We start from the raw sequence: 20,707 nt of genomic DNA on the forward strand, positions 1-20,707 counted from the left end.
TTACAATTCCTTGATGAAACAGCTGCAGTGATTATGGCGGGGTGGTGAGTTAATTCGATATGCAGCGCTGGATACTTGCTATTCTCACTGATTCAGAATAATCCTCCCGTGCTCTCATTTGACCTTTGAAGTTTAGCGGGTGTAACACTCAGGAGAGGCGGGATGTTGCTGTGGAAACGAAGTCGCTGTATCTCATAAGATGAATAATTAAGATAAAACGTGAGTATAGCTATCCAGCATATCTGGCATCCATGCTTTTTATCAGAATTCTGCTGGGGTGTGAGAAGAGGTGAACCAAAACCACAGTAAACTTTTGGTATGCACCTTTTTGTCCACTAGGGGGAGTTCTTGTTCTCTGGTGGTGATCAAAGGCTGCGATACAGAGGTGACTTTACCTGCCACTCACACAATGTCAATAGTTAGTGGCTTAATCTCAAGTGCTTCCCTGGGCTTTCTGGCATTATGCTCTTATTTTATTTTATTTTTTTATCCTCTTTCTTCTACGATTTCCTTACAGAGCAATGGAGAGGATTAACCTCAGCTCTTCCTTGCCTTTGGAGAGAGGGGGGGGGGGGCAAATGAGAAAAGAACTGAGCCCAGTGGTGTCTGTATTTGTGGCTGAGAAGACCTGGATTTTGTTGTATAATGCCAGCAGCTTGTGGAGCATAAACTTAAATCTAGTGAGTTCCAGCTTGGTTTGAATTTCACGTTTGTTTTCCCGGTGCTATTAGGTTGCACAGAAAAGCATACCTTGAAGGTCATATTAAGAAAGCTGTCAGTCGGAGATACTTGAGCACAACCAAAATGAAAAAGCTCCATAATGTTTGAGCATGCTAAAAATAAGGTGGTGCTACTCCAAAGTTAGATTTTTATGTTTGAATTCACCAAGAATTGCAACAAGTCTCACATTTCATGTTCACCTTTTTGATGCTGCCTCGGAGACTTTGGTTTCCTCGCAGCATCGTTGTTTCACTGTATCAAGACTAATTTGGAGCAGAGACCAGTGCACACAGAATGCTCTTTGGAATACACTGAAACACAAAGACATTACATACTTGGGTGGAAGGGTAATTTAAGTAATATGATCCAAATAGAGATTTTCTTAGCTCACAGAATATGGTACTTTGATCCAATTTTAAATTTGCATTCAGAACATTTATGTTCCAAGATTGCACTGATTCACAAGTTACTCGACACCGAAGAAGCCCTTTTTTACTTAACTTCTTTGCGCTGTCTAAAGCATCCAGAATGTCACTGCATGTATGCTTTCACCATAAGTATGCAATTTGTGCAATCATACCCCCACCTCCTCTCCATTTGTTTGCCAAATACAGACCCTTGGGGTGTCCCTCACTTGGTCGCGCCAGTGCCCATGTGCATGGGACTAAATGAAACCATGTGGCATAGTAATCCAACCACATCTGGCAACATTTATTGACATTAGTACTGCGGTCTCTAATCAAGCAAGTACTGGCAAACAAAGGCCACACACAAATGAAAACCTCATGCTTAATGAATGGGGGCAGGGTGGGCAAGTGGTTCAAGACTGTTCTGTCTCTTGAACCACAATTACAATTTCTGACATTTTCAATCCCTAAAACAGCCATTTAAGTTGGGAAAAGGCTGAATGTAAATGGCTGGTTTGTGAGTGAACCATTTGAAAACACATTGGACTTTTGACGCTTACTCATGTCTATAATTTATTTCTCTTGAGCAGAGTTAAACTGCAGTGCAATCACAGGCTTAACCAGCAATAAATTCTAGGATTTAGCATCACATTAAGGAGGCATGCATCCTCATGCTGACTCTGACTAACAGTCTTAGATTTAGGTTCACCTAAGAGGCTGTAATGTCAGAATCCACCCAACACTGTTTAGTCTGTGCCACTTACATGAGCTTTAGACTCACATTAAGAGTGTAAAGGAGCAAAAGTATGAAACTAAGGTGAAGGATGCCTTTGGTCTATAGTGTTTCCTCTTAAGAAAGCCATCAGGAGACTATCCACCTGTTTACATATGCACGCCTCAGACAGATGTTGAATAATTCATCCACTGAGGCGGACAACATGCAGCTGTATTTGGGTTATGGGGGTGCTTGGGTTCTCTCCTTGCCTGAAGTTGAAACCCAAATTATAGGCATTACTTTGCAGGCAGAGGAAAAACTAGGCCACTTTGCATAAAGGGTCCAACCAAGAGGCACAATGAGATGTGAAGGATGAAGCTGCAGAAGTCTTGGGTTTAATATAACAGGGCCTTTTAGGTTAGGGAAGCTTGGGACAAGTAACTTGGATTTGATGTTTGGGGAAACTGTCTTTTGTAGGAACATCAAAGTTGTTTAGAGGCCGCTCTAGAAAACCCTTTTACTTGCTCGTGAGTGTGCAAATTGTTTTTCCTCTCCTTTCATTTTGTTAACGTGGTGATGCCCTTCTAAGGAATGCAAATGGACTTGTTGCAAACAGTTTTCTTCAATCAATCCTCATCTTGTTGAGAGTGGATTGATCCTCGCTGGAGCTCATTCTGCACAACATAGCCTTATCAACACGTGTTCGAAAACGCATGGATCACTTGTACACCAGTGTAGTTACTATATCGCCCTCCTTCTTTTTTGGGGGGGTAACGATGGATATGTTTTTGTATATGAGTAGTCTGCACACCGTCGCAGGACGGAGGCATCAGGGGTGGCAGCGCTCTGTCAGACCTCTATCTGGAGGTTTATGGCTCACAGGTTTTAGACTCGGTGCTGCCTCCGCTTGCCATTTGGGCCTAATGGACACTGATGGAAAATGACTCCACTGTTCCAGCGATCCATCAGACACCCTCTTTCTCTCTCCATTTATCAGAGAGCAGCTTTCAAACAGTGAACTTCGTGGGCGCTTTACATGCCACGATAAGATCCAAATAAACAGTCTTCAGCCAAACTGATGATTGTGGTGAATAATAAATTCAACTTCAGCTATAATTTACCACGTCTCTCTGGGGGGTCTGTCTTAATGTCAGCTATTTATACTAAAATTTCGAATTCATGTCACAATAAAAAGTCATTTAACGGCCTCGAATGAAGTGTTTAACTGAGTTCAGATTTTCCTCTATACATCTTTGGCTGCGTATGGCCAGGGCGCAGTGAGTCAGCCAGCCACGAGTCCCCAGAGGGAGCGCAGCACAGCACGGCTCCAGACCCCGCCCGCTCAGAAAGAAAAGCGAGCGCGAGATGGAGAGAGGGGGTGGGGGTTACTTACACCGAGTCGGGGTGCCGGTGAGTGATGTTGCCGCTATAGGTGGAGGTTGTACGGGAGCGTGTTGGGATTAAAGCTGTGCTCATCGACGGCTCCCTTGCTGCGCCGGTCAGCGTGACGCACGGAAAGACGCGCAGTGACTGGAGTTAAATTGGATTGGAGCCAGTGGCAGCGGAGGAATCACCAAGTTGAGACGCTGTGAGAGCTTGTGGTTGTTTAAGAAGGATTCTCCCATCTTACAAATGTTATTGTGTGATAAGTTTGAGCAGAAAATAACGAAACGGAGCGTGTTTTTGTGCGGAATGCATTTCCTTAAACTGCAATAAGAGAAAAGGTCAAGTGGACGCAGTGTTGGGCTGCGAAGAGATTTGCACCGTGGAACGAGCGGAAAAAAGCATGCGCCAGGCGCAGTAGAAATCTGGGTAAACAAATATGACGGCCGGTTTTGGCGTTATCTTAGGTCTGCTGATGAGCTACGATATCACCGACAGAATTATAAACCTCGGATAAATTCTGGAATCTACTTAACATTTTCTGGAAAGAGAGAGCGAGACGGGATCTAATCCAGGTAGCGCATCTCTCTCTGGCTGCGCGTAATGGGAGAAAACTTTTGGACCTTGCAGAGGAGACGCGCAAGCAGCATCCCGCCGACGACGCTTTTGTAAATACCATGTAAATTCTTCTTTTATGCGCAACTGGCCAAGTTTGAAAGTGAATTTCAAACATTCAGTATGACTTGAAACACCACAGAGCATCAAAGCCAGTTAATTATCCCATGAGCCGCCGACCCGATTTTGTCAGAAGACACGCAGGAGGACATTGATGATCTAGAGAGGATTTCTGGAGCAGCGACAGCAGCGCAGTGAAAGCCTGATATCAGTTAGAAATAAAAAGACTCCCCCTAGATGTCTATGATGTTGTGCCAGCTCGGGCAGAAGTGTGTGATGGAGGTGGTGTTGCTGGCCATCCTGTCTTGGGTGTCCGTGTGGGCGGAGGAGAAGATCATATTTGACAGACACGCTGTTTACTGGAATAGCTCCAACCCCAAGTGAGTTTTAGTAGGAGTTCGGCCTGAAGGTGTGTGTGTGTGTGTGTGTGTGTGTGTGTGTGTGTGTGTGTGTGTGTGTGTGTGTGTGTGTGTGTGTGTGTGTGTGTGTGTGTGTGTGTGTGTGTGTGTTTGAAACATTTATCTAGGCTACCTGCCTGCTATATATGCCCCTCAAGAAGCATTACTCACATACCGCTAAACCTTGAAATCTTGAGGAAGCTACACAGTTCTGGGTTTTGTCATATTCTGTCTGATCACATCAGTCTTATTTACAATTCATGTCTGTTTCAGCAGTGTTTTGGCTGCAATATTGAAAGATGCAATATTGGTGTATAAAAAGAAAGAACAAACAACACACACATAGACAGGGGCACATTGAAGTGTGTGTGTGTGCGTGTGTGTGCGAGAGGTATTTTATTCTGTGGCAGAGTGCTCCTTTTGTCTTAAACAATGAGGGCATCCTGCCTCCTCTTCTCATCAGTGTCTAGAGACTTAGTCTCTCTCTCTCTCTCTCTCTCTCTCTCTCTCTCTCTCTCTCTCTCTCTCTCTCTCTCTCTCTCTCTCATTCACTCACTCACTCACTCTTTCTCTCACACTCACTCACACAGACACACACACACAACCTTTACCTTTCTTTCAGCTAATTTCAGGCTCCTGTGCCAGTCAACACAAGTGCACACTATTTCTCTGTAAATTCAAGCTCTTGTGCAAAAACACATCCATAAATAAACACAAAGCCGCACAAGGATGCACGCGCATTAACACACACAACACACAAATGGTTGTCTTTAGCCGTCTCTCTCTCTCATTGACATGGGGCAGAGCACACTGGGTCCGTCTGTCTAATGGTTTGTGACAACCTGGCCAGCCTCTTTCTCTCCATCTCTTCTTCTCTCTCTCTCTCTCTCCTCCTCTTCTTTTTTTTTTTTTTTTTGCCTCCTTCTTTCTCCCAGGTAGATAAATAAACATTGAAAGTGCTCCCTCTCACTCACGGCTGAATTAGTCCAAACTAACTGCCCTGTCTCTCTGCAAAAACCACACACACACACACAGAGCTAACAGGCCTGTCTCTGACTGCATCACTGTTCCACAGAAGGCTTCTCAAATATTTAACAGGCAAGGGGGAACATTTTCTCCCTTTCTCGATGTCTCCCTCTCCCTTTCTGTCTTTCGTTTCGTTGGTCTGTGCACCTGCTTTCCCATCACACACACATACACCAACACATTGCAAACGTCACAGGGAAAATTTAAGGCATACTGATGGTTGCTGGGGGCGCTGTTATTCCGTCAGGGTCGTATGGTGAAGCTGAAGCAGAAAGGGGGTACATCAAAAATGCATTGCTGCTAAAGCAATGAATCTAGGCTCTGGAGCCCTGGCGAGGCTGGTTCCCCCTGTTAGACTTTGGCTCTGTCACTGCTCATGCTGCGCCTTTTTCTGCACACACACATGCATGCAGGTCCATCCCTTGCTGTAATCCTTTGAGGATTACAGCAAGTTTTATGAGAGACTCAAGGCTGGCAAAAAGAGATGAGAATACTGACACTAAAATCATTGCAGCTTATGTAAAAAATTTAATGGAAGATCTGCTTTTTAATATTTGTGTTGTTTTGGTTTTTACAACTTGGGTTAAATTTGTGAAGTTTTTGGTTATTAAGCTAAGATTTATGTTCAGCAAGTTATTTGTTAGGTGGGGGCTCCCTTTAAGTTCAACAGGATAAGAAACAAGAGCAGAGAATCACATGATTAAGCAGGTAAAGAAGATTTGTCTTCATCTAGCTCGTTCAAGGTAAAAAAAAATGTGTCTGAAGCATGACTCTAAGACAAGAATTTCCAAAGGTCTCTCACCTATTAATGTAGATTATGATTTAGTCACCGATAACTGAAGCTCAGAGAACAAATGCAAAAGTGCGGCACCACATCCAAGCGGCAGCTATTGTCTGAGGCAGTGAAATGACACCAACAGCTTGGAAAATGAACAGCTGTGTGTCTTAATTGATCACACAACATCAAGCACGCAGCTTGTATTGTGCGTTGCCTCTTCACGTGTTCATCAAAAGTTTGCTCCCACCAGAACAGTTCGAGGAGGGTGTTCTCTGCAAGGTCACGAGTACTGAGCTGGAATTTGTAGAACTGATAATCAATCAATCTTTCTGTGTTTCCAGTGAACGGGGAAAGCATGAAGTGACAAATCACTTTGAAATGGTGGAAAAACAGTGCAGTCTAACTTTTATGTGACCTTCTGGGGTCACATCTGTGTGCTTTTGTGTTTTCAAACTTAATAAGTGAAGGTCTTAAACCCCAACTTAAATCCTCCCATTCTTGTATCCTTTTTTTTATGCTATTAATGGCGTGATTGCATGTATTTTAATGTTTTGGTTTTACTGCAGGTAACTTTATTGTTTCAGTCTGCTCTCACTGCCCTTATTTAGTCAAATAAAATTCACTACAGAGACAGGCGAAATTAGTGACCAGCTGGCAATAAATGGAGAGTTTTGCTGCTTAACAGGCACATACAGTATTGGCCACATAATTAGTAGTTGTAGGTCTGGGCTGAGAAGAGCTTTTCTACCTGGAAATCATTTTATGCATCCAGCCATGCAGTAGGGGTGGGGGTGGGGGTGGGATCGTTGCATTTCTTTAAATTAAAAAAAATTCAAAAGCTACTTACTCAAATTTCACCAAAAATTGGAAGAGAAGTGGCGCATGGGTTAGAGAAGATGCAATGAAATTTTTGTGCAGAGCAAAACTGACTGTGCTCTCCAGTTGCCTCTGAAGTGTAGTCTGTGTGTTTAAAGCATTGATAAAATTATGTCCTGACATTCAATTCAACAGCAGCGGGTTTCCCAAGAGACATTGCCCCAGTTACACAGAGAAAGGCTATAGACCTTTACTGGATTTACCTTCAAGTAACAACTGAGTCAAATCCAAATCTCAACATAAAAAAAAAAAACTATATAGTGAAACTCAACTGGTGGTAAAATATTTTATAGCTTTCAGGCAAAATGGTCCTTTTAAGAACTGACCTATCTTTGTAGTCTTGGAGGACACCATTACAACACATTTTACCCAGTACCTGTGATGTTTTCCAGCTGCTTCGGTTAGCGCTTCTTCTCTGTTTACCTCAGCCTTTCTTGCTCTACTTTTTTTTTTTCTTGCATGTTTCTCTGAAATTAATCACCATCCACACTGACATATTTTAATTGTTTTTACCTGCTAATTAATTGCGCTGCCAGTATGTTGGCTGCGCCTTTAAGGAGTGCCTTGATCTCAACAACACTAACCTGGATAAGTCAACAAAAATAAAAAATAAGTTAAACAAATGTTCCCATTTGAGAGAGGCGGCATACTACAAATTGGCCAAACCCTTTAAATCTCTGGCTCTGACTCTCAGCAGGCCTATCTCTTTCAAGGTCTTGCTGGATAATAGAAAATGTATGAGATAATCCAATTCAAACGGCTCCGGCCAGTTTTGGTCACGGTGGGGAGCAACACTCGTGCATTCTCAGATTGTTGTCCATTCTCCTGTTGTGATAATATACATGGTGCTGCACAATAACAGAGTACCATAACACACATTATCACAACAATAATGCAACATTAGAACAGCATCTGGAAATCTCCCAGATTCACATAAAGGGATTTATGCCACATGCAGGAAGGAATATATGAGAAGCGTGCGCGCACACACACACACACACGCACTTATACACACTAGCTAGATTTAGGTCACAAACTCACACACAGTCACATACAAGCAGAATGGCTGCCCATTGAATACAAGGTTAGGCAGTCCCCATTTTTCTATTTACTTGCTGTCATGCGCACACGTACACGTACACACATCAATGGATGCTAGATATGGGACACACATGCGCAGCCAGATTGGTTTTCTATTCAGTAAAAACCCATCCTTTTTCCTGTTGCTGGCTTGCACACAGGGCTGCGCTTGCACACACACAATACTGAGCCCCTTTCTGGCTCCCAGGCCCATATTATAAAGCTCGCAGGTGAGGGGCTTTGTTCACCCCAAGCAGCTAATGTGCTCAGTGCAATGGGTTCTCCTGCACACACATTCTCTGACACACACATAGAGTACACTGGCTCAATGGTCCAGAAGGAGCACCTTATCTAATCCCATGGTTTATCCTTCAAAAGACTTTCTTTTCCTTTTCTTCTTTGTTCCTCCTCTCTCTTCATCTCTGTGTCTTTGAGGAACTCCGTGTCAGTGAGAAGCACTGATGGTTGACGACACTCTCATTCCATGGGACAGAATCTATCTCCTTGGAGAACTCACACACAGAAATACACGCACCCACACAGCCTTTGAGGAAGAAGCGACTTATGCATCGAGCACTCGCGAACTCATACATATACTGCCCACAGAAACTTTTAAATGCAAGCTCGGGTCCATATGCACACCTAATATACATGCGGTCCATACTCAACGTTGAGCACATCACAAGTCGTTGCGCATAAACCCCCACACACTCACTGTCTTACCGTTTGCGTCCCCTGTGGCGCACTGTGATATGTGTAGTCACTAGCACTTCCTCAGCCATACCACACACATACAGACTCACGCACACACAAGATTTGCATCCAATTTACATGTAGACTTGTAGTCACCCCCGCTCAGTTACTGACAGTTTGTCAGACTCAAACTTGCCCTTGGGTTAAATCTATCTTCCACTGCCACCACCACCACCCACTCCACCTCGTTTTCTCTTCATCTTTCTTCCTCTCCATCTTTGTCTCCCTATCAAGCTCCCATCTTCCACTTTCTCTCAACTCCTCTGTCTTCTATCACCCCCCCCCCCCCCCCCCCCCCCCTTTTGCTCATCCCCCTGGGATGTGGTTTGCATGTTTTTCTTGTACAGGACTCACAACTGTCCACCTTGCCTCAGGCAACATTTTTCTGTACATTAAAGCTGCACTACATCAAGTTATACCTTCATGCTTTGACCCGTGTGACCTTGTATCAGTTTCTTTAAAATATCAGCACAGCTTTGGGTCATGTTGTAAGAAACCTGTCTCAAGAGTTATCTGTGGAATCCATTCCCTCTGGTCTTGAGCTAATGATGATACTTAGAGTAATTAAAGTCAAGGCCACTACCTCGCAAATTATTTCTCCCAGCTCAGCAGGAGAGACACGGTTACATAACAAGATCTAGTGTAGCAGATCTTAGTCATCAGCAGATTTAATGCAGTGATTGGCAGTGGGTGGGTCATCTGAATATCCAGGGGCATTGGGGTGGAACAGTGTGTTTGCTGATGTTAAAAGCTCTACCAGTGCAGCTGGCTTATATATGGGTGCATGATATTTGATGACACGGATGGTATTTTATGTCTGTTGAATGATAATGCAAGCCAAGAGAAAGACAGCATGCAGTGTAATGATAAGGAACATCTGAGGAAAGCTAAGACACTTTTATATATCGAAGAGGTTCCCATCCTTTTTCATCTGACATGCCCCCACAGCCCTGTCAGGTGGACAAAAACTCATTCCTCAACAGCATCTCTCACCTTCAGATGTGTTCAACTGAATTCATTTCAGACTGGACTGGTTTCAGCTTACCTTTTTTTCTATTATAGTCAGTCAGAGAACTTCGAATGATTTATTACAGGAAAAGAATATAGTTAAATTTTAGCATCTATGCTCCAAGTTCATCACTCCCCACAATTTGATACACATAAAAATGGAAAGTGATGAGTAATTATCTCACCAGAGCCTACGAGAGGATGCTGGGTTGGTAGAAGGCTTAAAACAGCACAGAGTGATGCTGGTCAACAGCACCATTGACATATCAGATATAGAGGTGGGAAGCTGAGGCTTAAATTTAACACCAAATGTGATTGGTATATTATATGGAAGCTCGTTTCTGCCACAGAATTTTTTTTTCTATATAATTTATTTGTATTTATTTATTTTGCTATTCATAAGTCAAAATTTCAAGTTACTAATTCAAACTTTTGAGAAAATAACTTGAAGTTTTGAGTTAAGTCGAAATTTTGGGATAATAACCTGAAATTTTGACTTAAAGATGGCAAAAAAAGAAGAAAAAATGGCAGAAACAAGCTTCCATAAATTATTAAGAAGAGTGAGCAAGTAGTGTACAGCTTGAGTTGCCTGACAGAGCAAGCTCACAGGCTTTTTATCTGTTTCCATACCTGTTATGTTACTAGTTTTAAGCAACCTACTTTACGGTACTTCTCAATTTATGAGCTATTAGCACCTTATTTATTAGCACCTTGTGGATAACCTTTTTATTTTTGCTGATAGCTAGTAGTTTCAATTGTTTATCCATACTTTTATCTTGCTAATTCAGCTATTGATCTATATTATTAGCTAAGAACATAACACAATCTTTACTTTTAGCAAAACAATTCTTAATAACTTACCGCTGTTTATTAATAATTTTAGAGGCTATGGTAATTCAACTGATTATTGACTAGATGTGGCTAACATTTTTATTTGTTCATGTTGTTAACTAATAAATACATCTATTGGACATACTTTTAGTTATATTTCTCCCATTTAAATTTTTTTTTTTTTTTTTTTTTTTACTGTGGTGTTTCTGCTTCAGTCATTTTTGCATTCCCTTAGTTCACCATTTTATTGTTGTATATCTCAAAATTTTGACTTACTAAGTATGTTGGAATTTCAGAGTAAGTTGAAATTTCAAGATATGTAACTCAAAGCTTTTGAGATAATAACTCAAAATTTTGACTGAGTTCTGCCTGGCAATTTTTCTTTCTTTTCCTTCAGTTAACTAAAAATAATGAGAAAGCAGTATAAAATGGTGACCTAAGATTTTGATAAAAGTAAAAAATGGTAGAAGAACTCACGACTTACGGTTGGCAAAAAAAAATTGGCGGTTGAAACAAGCTTCCACACTTCTCCAAATTTTTCAGGTCCACTCAGTTCTTTAATTAACTGCAATAGCTGTGTGTCCCTGGTTGGGAATCACTGGTATACAGTAAAGACATCCTTGATAGCCTCCCGACTTTTAGACTGAAGACATTTTTATTGAATTAGAAACAGTTTTTGATTGTGGTCTCTATTAATGAGATAGAAATCTCTTGCCCTTATGAGTCAATACATTTTTATTCTGTTCTCCTTATTCCCCATGACCATCATCATCATTAACATTAATATAATCAGCATCAAATGAAAACATTAACCACGGCCATAATCTTAGCCATCGCCCTCACTGTCACCAACTTAATTTTCTTCATCAAAACTTTAATCACTGCTGTTATGTTCCCTGCTGTCTTCATTATCCTCATCATCATCATCTTCATAGACATCATTAGCATCATCTTCATAATCAACACTGATTTCAGGTATGTAAATAAACACTTTTTTTTTTTTTTTTTTTTTTTTAAGGAAACCACATGCTCAACAGTCTGATAGAGACTACTACCTGCTTCTGAAATTTAAAACTCGAAAAGCAGATATTCATCAAACAGCATTTTAAATTAAAGTGGAGAGAAAATAAACTGACTGAGTACAGTTTGGGTGTAGAAAAGGCTCTGGAAATAGTTGCTCCAGCATGAATTCTGAGATAATTTCCTCAGCCTGGTGGCTGAAAATGCAGATAGCCTAAAACAACCTTTGTTAAAGGTCTTTTGTCCCTTGGGCTGTCAGGGACAATGACAACACCAGATGAACTATTACAACTGCATTGTGAATGGATGCGTACCTGTCCTGAATCTTTAATCTATCAGCTGTAGACTTTTAATTTATCTGTTTACAGTTTCTGAGCTCAGGCTGAAGACAAATTTCCAGCCTGGATTGGATAATGATGACGGACGTTATCATTATCACCTTCATTGTCATCCTCATCCGTATGTTCATCATCACTAATGCATTCGGTATCACCTTCATCATATCGGAATAATCAATATCATCAACACCTTCATCATCACCTGCTCTTCTCCTCTCTGTCTAGAGGCATATCAGATTAGTGTATACAGCCCTCAGAGTCTTTATTAGAATTACCCAGGATTAGACCTGGGGTGAGGATGAGTTTGCAGGTCAGAAGGAGGAAAAAGTTTACATTCACTGAACCAGAAGGTGGCATGCATACGGACACCTTGGAGAGTCATATAAGAATCAATGGACTGAGTTAGTTTGCAGCCTCGGCAGCACCGAGCGCAATTAAGTAGCGACAAAATCACAAGAGTGCTGCAACATCTGTTGGTTCTGCCTTATTATGTCCCATTAGCATAGTGTAAAATGGGGAGTTTGTTTATAGTGCCCCCATTCTGGATGAAACAAAGGTAGTGGGGTGTCCATAGCTGGCTGGAAATTAGACAGCTTCTCACTGCCTCATCTGATGGATTACAATGCAAATGATTCACTAGCTCCCTCTTTTGTTTGACTTTCCACTCCTACTGTTTGAAAATCTACTGGGGATATATTTTTGGATGAAGATGAAAAACAGTTTAGTTTTTTTTAATATTATTGCTCCAACACATACACGTAGTATGTGCGCGCACACACACACACACACACACACACACACACACACATAAAAACACGAGCCAACAGTCTCATGATGCTATTGTGTAGTCGGACAAGGATAAAATAACCCCTGCTTATTTTGCTGGATGAACTTGGTTGCCAAATTGCATGGCTTTAAAAAAAAATAGTTTCTCGGCAATTACGAGCATGAAGGTTGCCAGGGTCAGCTCTCACAGTTTAGACTCACCTCAAGTGGAAAGGCAAAACAAACACATCTCCTTTTCTAAATGCCAACTTTCTCATCCTAAAAGCTTTGTGCGCCAGAGGGCATCTTGAATATTGGGTGAGGCACCATGCTAAAGGCCATTATTTCTCCTGTAATACCAGCCTCTCACCTGCTGAGACCATCCAACCATGTGCTTTCCTTCTAACTAGACTAGTGGACTCTTAGTTCCCTTCCCTCCATCTTTCTCGGAGCCACAGATTCCCACCACTTTCCCTCTTTTTCCACTTAATTTCTCTTTCGTTTTGATTTCCCTTCCCTTCCTTTGCTATGATTCTCTGTCCTCTTTCAGAAACTCTCATCTTGCTTCTTCTTTATAAAAAAAAAAAAATTGAAGTGGCTTCATCTTTGTTATGCTCTCAACTTTTTGTCCTTCTTCATATCCACGCTCTGGGTCTAATCCTTCAAGTAGATCTTTCTGTTTTCCTTTCACTTTCTTTGTCTCTCAGGGCCAGTCCAAGGCATATAGCCAGACAGTGGAATATGTGTTATTATCAGTCTCCAACTGGTCTATATGAACACTGAACAGAAGGGGTCCCATCAGAGTATCAGGCAGGCAGAACTGAAAAGTCCTATTCTTCCGCTCGGCTAACACAATCAGCACAACCAGCCGGGACCTGAGGAAAAGTATTAGAGGGAAGCAGAAACAAGGATGGAGCAGGAATGACAATGCCCATTGTTCACGATGTATTGAGTGCAGTCTGGCATCTTTCATATTCTGGTCTGGTATCTCCCTATTTTGTCCTCTTTTATTCATGCTTTCATTCTTTCATCCTCACTGCTGGCCTCTCTGTTCCTTCTTAAGACCCATGGATCTCTGACTTTCTCTATCTCCCGGCTCGAACTATTTCATTCTCTTCATTAAAACAACAACTCCTGGGATCTCCCCAGGTTGTTTCGTAGACTTACATCATCATCACCATCACCGACATAGTCATTATCATCAACAAACCTCATTAGTGGAAGCTAGCAACAGAAACAGCAGCAATAATATCCTTACTCATTCTTTCAACCTGCTCCTCTGCATGAACGATCAAACGTGGGGGGAAGTTAAGTAAACATTTCATATTGCATTACTGATTCAGTGCCATGCTGCTAACATACTAAACAGATCATTACACTCATATGAGCAGATGAAATGATGATGATGATATTTTCCACCAAGCACAGACGCTTTCAGGGCAGGATTGAAAATCTGAAAAAGAGCATCGTTTCATGAAAAATGCATAGGACAGGTCTGATTTCATTTGCTCTGGAGGGATTTTTTTTTTTTTTTTTTGGAGTAAAAGAAATCATTTCTAAGACAAGGATCATGATTCTAAGCCACTCCCTTAATAAGTGAAAGAGTAAAATAATCCTAAAATGACATGAGGATATCTCTGTCACAGAGAAGTAAAGTTCTGGGGAAGGTTTTTGTTTATATATATATATATATATATATATATATATAAGCAGGTTGATCATTTCCTAACAGATCTTCTCTGAGCAGACACTTTGGCTCATCCCTGCAGAAAAGCACAGGTGTAATTAATCACATTAATGATGCCGGGTTTGTGAGGCGGCATACACAGTGAGGCTAGCTCTGGAACACCTGAATGAAATACAGCCATAATTAATATGATCAACTACAATTACATTTGACAGTTTGTGCAATAGTCTTTTGATTGGTCTGTTTGTCTGAGATATTTGAAGATATTTACTATTCAAATATGGCAAAGAAAGCATCAAACTGGTATGTTACAGAAGCAGGACCTGAATATTGTTTTCAGCTATTGCAGTAGCTCTGTGGAGGGAAATGTCAGGTTAATGGTCAGTTGGTCCACCACTTTGGTCTTGATTGAAATAGCTCTATTTGTGGATTATCATAACATTTTGACTTCAGAACTACCTTAATTCCTCATGGCATAGACCCAATAAGATGCTGGAAACATTCCTCAGAGATTTTGCTCCATTTTGACATGATAGCATCACACAGTTGCTGCAGATTTGTCGGCTGCACATCCATGATGAGAATCTCCATTTCTGCTACATCCCAAAGGTGCTCTGTTGGATTGAGATCTGGGGATTGTGGAGGCCATTTGAGTACAGTGAACTCATTTTCAATTTCAAGAAACCAGTTTAAGATGATGTGAGGTTTGTGATATGGTGTGTTATGCTGCTGAAAGCATGGTTACAGTGTGGTGTACCATCCACATATTGCAGTAGAATTTGAGACTAATCAGACCAGGCAATGTTTTTCCAGTTTTCTCTTGTCCATTTTTTTGAGCCCCTGTGAATTACAGCCTCAGTGTCCTGTTCTTAGCGGACAGAAGTGGCACCTGGTGTGGTTTTTGGCTGCTGCAGTCCATCAGCTTCAAAGTTTGACATGCTGTGTGTTCAGAGATGCTCTTCAGCATACCTTGGTTGTAACAAGTGGTTGAGTTACTGTTTCCTTCATATTAGCTTGAAGCAGTCTCCTCTGAGCTTTGGCATCAACAAAGGATTTTCACCCAGAGAACTGCTGCTCACTGGATATTTTCCCTTTTTGGACCATTCTCTTTAAACCCTAGAGATGGTTATATGGGAATAATAATTAGAATAATGTTTATGTTATGAATAATGTTACTATGCTAAGATAACATTGTACACATGGCTTGTATGTACACAATGTTCATATGTGGTTTATATGCAAAAGCTGATGGGAAGAACAGTGTGTATATATATATATGTATATATATATATATATATATATGTATATATATATATATATATATATATATATATATATATATATATATATATATATATATATATATATATATATATATATATATATATATACACACTGTACAGTAAATACTGTAACAACTATCATGGTGTTATGAGGCCAGTGATATGCAAACAGTTATGTTGGCGATATAAACACTAATAATGACACTGACGCTGGTAGTGGTTGCACCAGTGTGACGAAGAAAATGCGAGCAATGGTGTACTGTTGATGAGCAAAAATGAGAAGAATGGCAAAATGATGAGGAAAATGACTGTCGTGGCATGATGATGACGATGGTGATGACTATAATGATGGTAATTGAAGTGGTGAAGAGAAGGAGAAGAGCAGAAATGTATAAAAAAAAAATCCTGAAAGTGATTTTCATGGGGTGATTTTGTTGATGATGAAGCTGGATTACACTGATGCTAGCAGAGATGATAGTGATAATTCCCAGTGATTGCACTAGTGTGATGATTATGATGACAATAGCTGAGTTGTTGACAATAACAAGATTAATGACAATAATACTAAAGGAGATGATGACGATGATGATGATGATGATGATGATGATGATAGTGGTGATTGTGTGCATATGATCAATATGATGATGTCAAAGATAGTATGAGTAGTAATGGGTTTGAAGACAGATGAAAGGAACATAATGAGTCACCTCCTCCTGTTGTCCAATTTTAAGACTCCTCACTGCATACCATCTTCACCCATGTACCCCTCCCCCACTGAGCAGGTTTGTGAGAGGAGAATCAGAGCACTCCATTAAGATTCCTTTTCTTTTGCTTCTGTTACCTCTGAGGAAAATGAAGGAGGAGAGGGCAGATGTGAGAACATTACTATATATATATATTTTTTTTTTGGCAGTTTTGTCTTTTCCTCTTGTAGAAATGGGAAATGAGCAGATTCACCACTGATGAGACGCTTCATTCTTTGAGGTGTCACCTTTAACTCACTCACACAGCCGCAGAGAGGTGTTTTGTCACAAATGAGAGAGAGAGATTACTCATTTATTCTTTTGTGTCCTCCCTTTTTTATGTTTTGGGCATGTGTATGTGTGTGCACCTGCCTGCCAACTCTGTGCGCGCGTGCGTGTATGGGTCTTTATTTCTATGTCCATTTAACGTGGGTGTTTAGGTGCAGCTTAGGAGTGTGTAAGTGTGTTGGCGTCAGTAGAAAAAAAGGTCCTTACACTGGTTTGAAGAGCCTAATCAAAGGCTGGCAAAATTTTCTCACTTCTTGTGTAGTTCCGAAGCTTCCCTTTTTTTTTTTTTTTTTTTTAAATCCCTTCTCTCCCGCCTACTCTCATCTCTGATTACTGAAGGGGTTGCAGGAGGGCTCTGTTCTTCACCGAGGTTTTCGATGACGTCCTTCATAGCTGTTACACTGACTAGAAGCACGTGTTTCCTTATACAAGTCTTTGAAGGAGCAGAGCTTGTGCAGAAACCGTGGAGGTCTGCTTTCTTTATTTTCCAACCGTGGATATGTGGACACTAGTGAATAACACGAAGCTAGCTGTGGCACCAATCATCCAAAGCCTGAGGTGCAGTCAAAGGAAGGCAGGAAGGAAAGGCGAGATAGTTGCAGATGTATTTATAGTTCATGCACAGTGGTGAATTATATTTGCCTAATAAGGAAAATGGCTTTGAGCAGCTTCCTTGTTTTTGAGATAAGGATGTGTTAAGAAATAGAAACGAACTGTTCCAAATTAAATAAAGTTAGATTTTTCAGGGTTTTCTTTTTTTTTTTTTTGTCAGCCATGTATCTTAATGAGATTAGTGTCTGATGCAATTACTGTGTGATTTGTTAAAGCAATGAATACGAAAATGTTTCAAATCGATCCCAAATTTAAAAGGGAAGAAAGGGGGCGAGGGGGGGCGTGTGATGGACAAAAAAGTGTAGGGAAAGACGGTATGGAGATGAGAAAAAGAAAAGCGGGATGAGAATGAAGAGAAGAGCGTGAGAGATGTAGAAAAAGAGAGAAAATTGACAGGAGGCGTGTATGGCTGTCTCTGGGTGCAGTGAGGAGTATAGGCTGTGGCATCCGCTAGTGGTGCTGCATACTCTGTGTTTGATCAAACACACTTCAAACACCCTCACTGACTTCCTCTTGCAGAGAGTTGGGAGACGAACGTGTGAATGTCTCCTCCAGAATGCGCGTGCGCTCGTGCATGCGGGGCTGCATGTTTGCTGAGGAAAGCGTTATTGATGTTTTGTTTATCTAAAATGGGTCAACCCTAAACAAAACAAGCACAGTGACTACAGTGGCTGAGATGTTCACTGCTGTAAACTGTGGTTTCCTTGCAGCTCCCAAATCAGTGAATAACGTTGATGAATGACCCTGTGTGTGTATTTGTACTGCTCTGTGTGTGTGTGTGTGTCTGTGTGCACAGCCGAGCTTGTGTGCACAGTTTTCTCTATTATCTTTCCCCCAGTCACGTTTTCACCTCTATTAAGTTATTCGCCATTAAACGCTCTCTACTTCTACTTAATTTCATGTCTTCATTTTCTCCATGTGCCTCCATTGTGGAGCTGTGCATCTCTACGTCCAAAAGAACCACGACTCCAGAGAGCTCATTAAAGCCATTAGCTGAGAGGAGTCACAGAATAGTTAGGCTCTCTCACTGTTGTCTCCTCTCATATTGCTAACGGCTCCAGCGCAGATTGACCAACCTTTGACTCATCCACTTATATCTGCTTGCCCATCACCTCCTTTAGGTCATGCATGTTGGTTAATGTAGATACTGTGGTCCGCTATGATTTCCATAATTTTCCTTTATTAAAATCACATTACCACACTCATCCTGACGCATGAAAATTTGAGTACGAACATTATTGAAGATTAGATTGATGAATTATTGATCAGCAAGGTGGGAAGTCTGCGGGGAGTAGATTAGACACGAGTCAGGAACTCTTGTTTGCGTGAGTGTTTAAAACATGCATGGGACTCTATATGCACGGGTGAAGCTGAGTGTGTGTATATGTGAACTTGTGTGTGCATGTGTTTTGAAAAAAGTGCATTGTATGTGCTCAGAAATGCTCATTAGTTTGAAAGGAAGTGATAACTCAGGCTCGGGTTGATGTCAGTAATGATTCGGTTTTAGAAGATCATCCAGAATGCTCTGTGATGTTACTGTAGGATCTTTAACTTACATGAACACGTCAGCGCATCCACGTGGGCAAAATAAAACTGCTGACCACTTTTTTTAAGTTCCTCGTCTGAATAAGTTCAGGGTGTCTCACCGTGTGAGTTTTGCGTGGAATGCAAAACGGCTTCAGTTCAAAACTAAGACAAAGAATCAACAGAACATGTTAATTTACAAAACTGTGAAAAGAACATACCAACTGTAGTTGCATAATTGTTGGTCAGTTGAAGCAACTGTAGGTGGACGTGTGAATAATGTGCTGGATAGGTGGTAGATAATGTGAAAATGTAATTGTTTATATGGTTACAGGTTCCAGAAAAACACAGTGACTGCAGCTGTAATTTTGGCCAAACTGTACTAACTCTGCCTGCCAGCATCCACAAAAGCAAAACACCTGTCCTATCAGAGCCACAGGGCTCTGTAGAAGATAGAAAACATGGATGTAGTGCCAGAGCATGAGTGGAGCAGAAGAGGCTTATCTAGCAAAGCACAAGTATACTGTAAATGTCCTCTAGAGTGACACATGTAAAAATGCTCTAAATCTGACACTTCTACCTGTCACAAAGTCACAAACCAATCAACAGTTTCAAAGCACAAAGCTGAGAGCGTGCTTTTTTTTTTTTTTAACATTAATTGGGTCATGCACCATGAATTCATCCCCCAGGGTATGACTGTCAGAGTTCTACTGTAATGTCCCAAGGGGGCTGAGGGTGAACATTTTTCTCACATGAATACGATTGTTACGTACCACCTATACCATTCACAGCTTGCCTCACTGTCACTACTTCAGCTTCATGAAAATATAAGTGAAGTTATAGGTTCACTGTTTTGACACACTGTAGAAGATCCCTGTGCACAGGCATTCTCTCATTACTTCTGCCAAAGAGGTTATTTTTTTGGTTCTGTTTGCGTGTGTGTGCGTGTGCGTGCATGTCTGTAATCATGATAGCTCAAAAAGTTTTAAATGAAATACTGCATTGCAGTTTGGATCCAAATATCATTTGACCTCTGATCTCACGTTTACATTTCACATCTACCTTTCTTTCAAGTCGACCCCAAAATTCATTATATCTTTAAAGGTAGTATTATGAAGCAAAAGAGAATGAGCTGTCTAGTTAGAAATATACTGTAGTATAATATTATATAATAAGCTCAGTTTATTCATGTCCACTTATTTACAAATCAATACCAATCATCCAGTACCTACTCCTACATAATGTGTAATCACAGTAAACATCTGTCATGCTGCCCTTATCTGATTTTTACTGTACTACAATTTCAAGAGCTAATGTTGGGTCCTACCCCAGAAGCTTAAGTCAAAATGTGATGGGCAAAGAGAAACCCCTCACCTCCACCCCAGCCATCCAGGACCAGTCAAGGTTATGGTGACCAAAATAGGCAATTACAATTATGTTTGCTTAAATGCATAATCATATAACCCTTTTACACTATTAGAGGTAATGTTACAGGCACCAACATTAATAGTAGCTCATGCGGCCTGTCATTGTGGCCACATATTCACAAACGCAAATGACCAATTTGCGTAGTTGATCAAGCATCCCACAAACATGCTCATTAACATTAAAAATGACATATAGCCTGCCAGGGTGGCCACATGAAACCACACACACGCATGCACATGCACACAGAATGAGAGAAGGATGACAGATGCAGAAATGCAGCATAAAATGCATTAAGAAAAACTATACCTAGTAAATAATATTTAAGTAGGCAAGAGGCTACTATTATTCCAAAATTAGTGAGCTTGCTTT

General features: G+C 41.0%; 1 protein-coding gene across 2 annotated transcripts in view; it reads left to right on the forward strand.

Moving 5' to 3' along the window:
* Positions 1–3,198: 3,198 nt before the first annotated feature.
* The window catches only part of efna2a (ephrin-A2a), an 88,680-nt gene continuing 71,171 nt past the window's right edge, over positions 3,199–20,707 (forward strand). For both annotated transcript variants that reach the window (XM_030719634.1, XM_030719635.1), the window contains exon 1: positions 3,199–4,280. In XM_030719634.1, coding sequence (XP_030575494.1) covers positions 4,138–4,280 — 143 coding nt within the window. In that variant the 5' untranslated portion in view covers positions 3,199–4,137. The remainder of the gene's footprint in view (positions 4,281–20,707) is intronic.

Source organism: Archocentrus centrarchus, chromosome 22, assembly GCF_007364275.1.
Source record: "Archocentrus centrarchus isolate MPI-CPG fArcCen1 chromosome 22, fArcCen1, whole genome shotgun sequence".
Taxonomy (NCBI): domain Eukaryota; kingdom Metazoa; phylum Chordata; class Actinopteri; order Cichliformes; family Cichlidae; genus Archocentrus; species Archocentrus centrarchus.